The 8,577-nt window shown below is 41.1% G+C and overlaps 1 protein-coding gene across 1 annotated transcript in view; it reads left to right on the top strand.

The window, feature by feature from the left end:
• Positions 1 to 2,869: 2,869 nt before the first annotated feature.
• kif5ab (kinesin family member 5A, b) overlaps positions 2,870 to 8,577 on the top strand; it is a 147,937-nt gene continuing 142,229 nt past the window's right edge. The window contains exon 1 of the mRNA XM_041783080.1: positions 2,870 to 3,334. Within this exon, the coding sequence (XP_041639014.1) occupies positions 3,206 to 3,334 (129 nt within the window). The 5' untranslated portion in view covers positions 2,870 to 3,205. The remainder of the gene's footprint in view (positions 3,335 to 8,577) is intronic.

The following is an 8,577-nucleotide window of genomic DNA, read 5'->3' as shown; positions in this document are numbered from 1 at the left end:
ATATTAACCTGTAATTTGGTGGCAGCTATTGGCAAGCAAGTCAATAACCACAGCTTCAATGATCAATGACATTATGTCTGAAGGAGTCAGTTTTATTACTTTCTATTACTTTCTATTGACCGCCAATGATTCCCCCACAATTAATAGCCAATAACTCCAATAATGACCAATAATACCATTGAACATGGTGACTTAAAGTATCATCGGTTGGCCCTGTAATTTACAAGACATACTAAGACAGGAGATGGTACTATCCAGCTCAATGTGAGGGACTCATCAGGTCATAGTGGTCTTTATATCTGGGTGTACAACAGTAGTGCATACGCAGTTTGCCACTGATTATTCCACTATTCTCATAAAAAATTTAACACAAGCTAAAGTACTATGGTTTTATTCATACTTGCCTTGGATGGGCTGCAGCGTGCTCTAGAGCAAGAGGAATCTTTGTCAGAGTTTCAAGTGAGGGAGGGGTCTCCACCACTTACAAACATGAAGGTCTGTTTGCTTGAAGAAGACCTCTGGTCAAAATGTCTTGATTCAACAACTTTTTTTTGTCACATTGCGCAAGTATGAAGGCATATCCTCTTTTCCTTGCCCCTGTTTTTTTGACTGCCCTGCACCTGATGTGATGTGTGCAAGCAGCCCTTTAACCCATAGAAATAATTAGCAGGTGGAAACATCTGATAAGCTAATAAATTCTGTTGCTCTTTGAGAAGTTTAATCTGAATAATATAGAATATATACCAAGGACTCAACACTCATTTAATGTGAAACAAACAAAACAATAGTTAAAACAGTTATTTTTTTAATTAAATGTTGCATTTTGACCTTGTTAGGGGTGTTAGACTGCCAGTCTTGTGAACAGTACATAGCTTTTGGAAATTGTAATATCATTCTGGTTTAGAGATTTTTAGGCCATCTATGACGCTTACGCTGTAAACACATGAAAAATATGACTCTTAGTTCCAGCTTAATGAATCTTGAGAGAAACATCAAGAGCAGTACTTTAAAGACTACCGTTACTAACTATCCTTTTGTGTCAATCTCAGTGACCCCTGTGGACAAAGCACTTGCTTGCGTGGCCAATACACACATAAGTTAACTGTGAAAAGCTGCAAATCTTTGGGTGGAAAAGGTAAATAAAGTCATTTCTGGTCTGTGATTCTGACCTAGTGGTAGCAGAAACAGGCAATAAATATTTGCATGAAGTATTATTCACTTTGCTCGCTGATGGTCTTGGTTGATGCAGTGGCATCAGGATTAATTCAGTGGTTTCCATACATAGTAAAAAGCTCCTCACAGGAGCTTTAAATCCCAGGGCAAAAATCATGGGCTTTCCACATTTCTGCCCAGTTTGTCATGCAAAACTGCATTGCAATAAGGACAAGTGAGGTGAAGCCTCATGAACAGCAACCCCCCTCAACCAGCAGACTCTCACTGAGCCCCAGAACTGCCAGACAGAATAATGCATGTTTATACAGACTTTATGGGTTACACTGATGCACACCAGACGTTATCTCTTCTGTTTAAAGCTGCATACTGTGTTTTATATTCCTTTAGGAAACTCCACTATAACCTAATCACCAGCCAACCTGCACATCTGTACAGTTTCTCAGTTTTTGCCCCTTTTAAATACTTTTGCAATGTTTATATTTTATTTTATATTTCACTTTGTTACTGAATTTTCCTAATGTAATCTATTTAAGTTTATTGCCTCTAAATATTTGACTAACTCTGTTAATTTTTCTTCTTCTTCTATTTAATTTGTTTTGCACCAAACACCAAATCAAATTACTTGTATGTAAAAATGTACTTGGCAATAAAACTCAAATCTGATTCTGAAAAAAGTTCTCATTAATGTCTCTGTAAAGTGAAATCCAAAATTTGTGTCTAAAAACACTTGATATGTTGAAAAAAGGTTGCAGTAAACATGTGAAAAGAAACGAGATCTATGTGTGACTGACTTTTTGATTTAGACAATTAGAATCTTGCTCACCTCTTCCCTGGCTTGGTTTAATTTAGGCAGGGCAAATACAGGAGCTCATGACATCACCAGTCTTGATGGGAATAACCCCGCCCCCTAATGCTACAATGAGACAAAATCACAGAGCAGTGCAGTCTGTTGTTAGCTTATATTACTGTCTTCACTGAAAGCTAACAGCTTGTAACATGCTGTGTTTATGTTCATTGTGACATAATTTCCCCAAATCTATCAGCTGCAGTGGCCTACAGGTTATTAAACATATCATAATGGAGAAATTTGTGCCAGAAAACAGTAAGATGAATCCCAAATTCCTGTATCTCTGCTCTGGCAAAGAACCAGGCAGCTGCACTCTGATTATAAGCATTTTTAAAATTTGAGTGGATCCTATTTCTTGTGAGTGGGCGTGGCTTCAGCTCAGTGAATCAACACACCCTCACCATCCTAGAGCAGCCTCATTTTTCATGACTTTGAGGCTATAATTTTATAAACCTAGAGGTGTTTTTCATGACTGAAATTAGGCCTGGCGTTCACAACATAGTTGCCTGTTATACTACAAACCTAAAATAAAGATCTTTTTTATCACTTTATAGGGACTTTAAAGATTACAGTCGACTGAAAATACATAAACAGGTGCAGATACACCATCAAAAGTCAAGAATAAGAACTTTGCTTGTATTTGTGGTGGCAGGATTAAGAGTCAGAGTCAGTGCTCTTCGTGCTCCTCGGTCCCTGTGCTCGCTGGTGCTGATGAGAGAGGATTTGAGTCGCTACTTTTGCACGCCCCGCCTCCAGTGAGAGAGAGAGAGAGGGGCACGGCTGACAGTGATGCAAGGCAAGGCATGCTTCTGAGCAGGCTGCAGCCCATCCAGACACTACAGCGACCGACAGGACCAGTTTGGAATATACTCTCCGTTTACAACTCCTCACCTGTTCTGCTCCTCATAACTGCACCTGAGTCTGCTTTCAGGGCATTTGAAACCAGAAACCCCCTCTAAAGGGTTGCTTTTCTTTTTTTGAATTGCTTTTTTTGAATTTGACTGTAGTCTCTCCCCAAAACTCGTAGTTTTCCATTCTTCCAAATGCAACGTCTGCAAGTGTCGCTTTGCATGTGGTTGTAGACGCTGGGAAAAAAAGGAATTTTGCACAGGATATTTTTTATTTTTACAATTATAAATTCATCATTATTTTTTGGGAAGCGCGTCCATTATTTTTGTACCCACGATGTCTGATGCTAACGCTGAATGCAATATCAAAGTATTGTGTCGATTCCGTCCTTTGAACAAGTCTGAGATCATCCGTGGAGATAAGTTCATCCCAGTGTTTCAAAGAGAGGACACTGTCATCCTCGGGGTAAGTTATTTCTAACCATCCCTTCCTCTCTTCTGTTTTTTCTTGTCACCTTTCCATGCAGACGGTGGGAGCTAACGCTAGGGGTTACACTTTTCATCTGGCATACACATCAAACACCGGCCAGACAGGACTGGAGGCTTAAAAGGATCTGACAGGGATCAAACTGAGTATAGCCAGTATCAGTGCCCTCATCAGCATGTTGCATCATTCATTCAGGTGTGTGCTGCTGCCAGAAATGAGCAACCAGGCTTCAAGGTAGTCTGTAATTTAGTCTGTACCTTGCAGGAAAAAAAGGCTGGGTCAGTTTGAAGAACTGCAACTCATGTCTTGTTTTCATATTTTGCAGGAATCATCGCTTTTGTTCTGATAATTCAGTCAAAGTCCAGAATCCTGAGCTTAGCAGGGATTGTGATATAAAAGACAAAACTTACATCTAGACCCCACCTCTATGATCCCATCCCTCATTATCTCCCTGTTGTATTGATCTGCTGCATTTTTTGGTGTTTCCTGGCACACAGTAATTATGCACAATTGATTGATAGCAGCTGATGTATCTTGTAGTCAGCCTTTAATGCACCGTTGAATCATCAGGCATTTCAAATCCCCCTGAGAGTCATAATCACGCTCTGTGGGTTGTGTCTGTCCAGTAAATGGATTTTGGTTTTGTCTCTGATGATTGCTGTCACTGCTGTGGAGCCCGAATGAAAATGAGCTTGAGCTATAAAATGTTGATCAATCCTATAGATACTAGCCTGGGGCTGAGGTTAACAGTGGGGGATTATGGTGCTCTTAATGCAAATGGTCCTGTTGTTTAGATGTGAAGCATATCTGGGCTGAGCCAAACACACACATTTTTGAACACTGGCACGACAAACACACAATGCAATCATGCACAAAAAAGAGACACACAGGCAGATATGGTATGTACTTAAACCCAACATTTACATAAACCCAAACCCAGAACAAATTAAACAATAAACATAAGAATACAAAAAGGAACGGATGAGCATGCAAATTGTAACATGCATGTCCTGTATCCTCCCATGCATTCACACCAGTAACACTGATTGTTTATGAATATGCACATGTGAAATAAACATAAGATACTTGTGCCCTAATGAAAGGATCAGTTCTCAGTAAAGAGACCCCTAATCCCAATTATGCCCCCATGCACTACTGACAAGTTACATAACCCACAACATGGCCTTTAGCTGCCATAGTATCTCCACCTTCAAAAGACCTAGCCTTCATGCATGCAAGCTCAATGAAGTGGTAACGTCAATACTACCTCCTCTACCAAATGGCCCCTTATGGGCCCCCCAGTGCAACTACATGCAGGCTAATGGGCTGCAGGAGCCAGGGCATAGCCTGGGTTATCAAATGGGAACCTCCCTTCACTGGTGTTTCATACAACTGATCTCATGACACCTCAGGGAGGCTGTACAGTGAGCTTCAAGCCACCCCCCTCCCTTCACCACACAGCACTGACATCCTTTATCTTACCTATCCTTACCTACAGCTCAAACTGCATCACTACCTTCAACAGATCCAGGCTCTATATATGCAAACTGAAGGTGGTGACAATGCTCATGTGACCTACCCTACAACATGGCCTCTATTTGCCCCCACAAAGCAACTATTCCTTGTTCCAACATTGCACCTAAAAAGAACAGCAAAGAGAACAGAGAAAGATGGAGAAAAGTCTGAGGAAAGATCTGACAGAAGACGGGGGAAGTAGAGCCAGGGTGAGGTGCCCTGATCAGGGCCAGCACTCATCCTGCCAGATCCGGTTGTCGAGCACAAGCTTTAAAAAGAACAAGCTGAAAAATGAAAGCTTACTGTCTGTATCGATGCATGTACACCCTTAACCTTCTTCTTAGATTGCAAACACAAAGTCATACTGAAGACAGGCTCTTTGCACAAGCATGCACAAATAAACACAGGCATTTGTAGACACAGACAAACATGCACATGTACTGTTTAAATGCATGCAATCACATCAGTTATTTTCCTGCAATACACTTGACAACACACACAAATGCATGCATACACACTAAACACATGCAGACCAATAGAGCTCAGCAGTGTCCATCCACTTTTTCGACAGCTCTGGTTCCTGAAGTAAATTCACCATTCAAATCCTTCATTGACATTTCTTGCAATCCTAATGTCAATGTTTTTCCCCAGAGCAAACCATCCATCCAAATACTCACAACATAAAGAAGCATATTAGATCAGGAACACTCTCGTCACACATTTAACCATTTAATTGCAAAGTGGATATTAAGTTTTACTTGGCAACGAAGATGCTCCCTGGATAAGTCAAGCAGCATGCTTTTATTTTCCAGGGGCCGCATAGCTAGAAACACCCATATGGATAGATACATTTGTGACAATGCTATTGGATAGATTAAAATTAGTTCAAAAGCAATTAATCCACAGTAGAAAGAATCTGAATCTGAGGGTGCAACAAGCTTTATACTATAAATGAGGAGGCTGGGGTGGAGGAGGTTAGGCCTTGCCAGCAGCAGCATGGTGTATTATTACAGGCAGGGATTAGTGAGAAGTGTAACATATTTAAATACACCACTGTGTTGAGAGAAAGAGCTGGGAGGCAATAGTTAGGATCAGCTAGCCATCAGCTGATCATGGCTATGTGTATGACTGCTGTGTCCTGCATGAATTAACACTAGGCTTCATTAAATACAACACCTGAAATCTATTTAAAGAAAACAATATACACAAACCCTAAAGTTTTCCTGACTGACCATAAATCAATTACAACTGTCAGCATTGATCAGCCTTATAGTTTCAGGAATAAAGGAGTTGAATATCTGTTTTCCTTGAGGAACGATAGCATTACCCAGAAGGCATTAGAGAGAAGCTAGATGAGAGAAGGTGGCCAGGTTGATCTACTGGAGCTTTTCCATTACACTGAGCAGCTAGGCCTTACTTGGTTTGACTCGGCACGGCAGCCCAGCACAGTTGGGGATTTGCTTTTCCACCACAACCGAGCTACTCGCCGATGACTTTTTGAGTCGTTAAATAGATGGGCCCCAGTAAGCATTGTTTGCTCCGCTAGAAGAAGAAAAACAGTTTGGTATAGCTGTCCACCCAACATCATACCTGTCCATGCTGTTGTCCCGAGAGATTTTAAAGTTTAGTGCAGCGGTTGCTACTTGAACATGTCTGCGAGGCGTCCTGGAATGATGATTAACCGCTATGACGTCACCACTGTGCCCTTGGCGGGCGTGCTTTGTTCCTGCTCAGAGCAGGGCCGTTCTGGGCATTGCTCGGCATTGCCTGGCACCGCCAAACCGGCGATGGAAAAGTAAACTTAGCATGTTTAGGTTTGGATCGGTTCAGCTAAAAGTCAGGGTGGAAAAAGCCCCTTATCAGTGCTTTTGCTTTCTGGACCACATGTTCCTTCCATGGGGAGCTCAAGTCCTTCAACTGGACCTCAGTAATCTTGGAGCAGACTTAATCTTTGGCTGAAATCAGAAATAAACTATGATTTTTTTTTTTTTTTTTCAAGAGGTTGATGTGTCAAATATTTGTCTTCTACCAGAGCACCTTCCAGTGTTTCACACTCAGGTAGCTCATAGGAGTGAAGTCTGACTGGGATATTTTTGACTGTTTGTTTGAGCTTTTTAAGCAGAAACGTGCCCATTTAATATGGATATCCGTGCTTTTAAGCCCATTATGCTACTGTAGCTGTACAAATAAAGACACAGGCTTAAACATATACACATACATGCACATGCAAGCTGAACATGCACATACACTATATATGCATGCAACCACAGCCACACCTCTCTTATTATACACTTGAATACACTTGCAAACACGTGACAAATATAAACATGCTGAAAGACATGGAAGAAAAAAAATATGTGGACATGCATTCACAGCAACAATTCTTTGCCATACGCCAACAAACACAAGACAAATACATGACAAAAACATGACAGATACGATCAGGAACATGCTCATAAAAATGGACACACATGGTGGCTGAGTCATGCATGCATTCAAGCCTGTAGCACTGCTCTCACTGTACAGCCACATGCAGCTGCACTTACATGCACAACAAATACAAATGCAAGCTCACACAGAAATGTGCAAACTTAAACATACACATATGCTGTTTGCAAGCAAGCACCAACAGCCACACTGCTTTGTGAATACACACTAGTCATGAATACACTCCGACAAAAACACATAAATAAAAACACAAGCATGCACTTAGAATCTGACACAAATACAAGCTGAAATATGTGTATACAATCTGTCAGTGCATTTATTCACAACTAAAACTCTGCTTGTGCTTTACATGTGGAACCAGAGACACAGAAAGAGACAGAGAGAGAGAGAGAGAGCTTCACACCCATTTGGCCTGAGGGCTGACTTCAAGTGATGATGAAGACAGCAGAAAATCCCTATCGGCTTACCCCGTTGTCACACACACTCTCACACACGCTCATATTAAGATGCATAGCAGCACTGTTGGGCCAGATATCCCTATGTGACTGCGTTGTGCATCCTGGTTGTAGCAGCAGGATTTCTTCCAGAAGCAGACTGAAGGCTCATTATCACCTTATTTTGATGCTGTTTGTTTGGGAATGGCAGGTTGGCATTATAGAGCAGCATGAAATCATTCATTCCTGCGCCAATCTTGGCAGCTTTATTAAAACGTGATCTGGGCATGCTTGGAGGCAGCTCAAGAAGGAAATAAATATCGCTCAAATCTGCAGTCTTGTGGATGATGAGGCTGTTTTTATCTCGGATTTTGATTCTAGTATCTTGAATTAGCTGTCTTACAGTGAAAGAGTTGTTTGATGGCAGTGCTTCTGCTCCTGTCAAGGCTGTATTGTGAGATAGACAAAGGAAATACATGCTTTATAGTAGCCTACAGATGATGGCAGTTCGAAACAGTATGCAGAGAAATGTAGTAGAATCCATCAGTTAAGAGAGCAGCACTTTCCTGATGTTTTCCCTTCTACACATCTGCAGTAATCTTCAATACTGGTGAAATCTTGGAACAGAAGCATGCAATTTTCTTTGCTTATTCATCTTACCTGCACCTTTTTTACTTTTGTTTTGTCATCTGTTATCATAAAGCGTGCATGCAGTTTTCATCTCTGTGACTGTAATTATTTTTGAGCTTACAAAGGTTTTTCTTTCTGTGGCGTTCAGATGTCCTCAGAGTGTACTTTACTCGCTGTAGCTTTCCTCTTGTAGCT

This window comes from Cheilinus undulatus, linkage group 3, assembly GCF_018320785.1.
Source record: "Cheilinus undulatus linkage group 3, ASM1832078v1, whole genome shotgun sequence".
NCBI classification, from domain to species: Eukaryota; Metazoa; Chordata; class Actinopteri; order Labriformes; family Labridae; genus Cheilinus; species Cheilinus undulatus.
The sequence above is the reverse complement of the archived record's forward strand: the minus strand, read 5'-3'. Positions and strand labels throughout refer to the sequence as shown.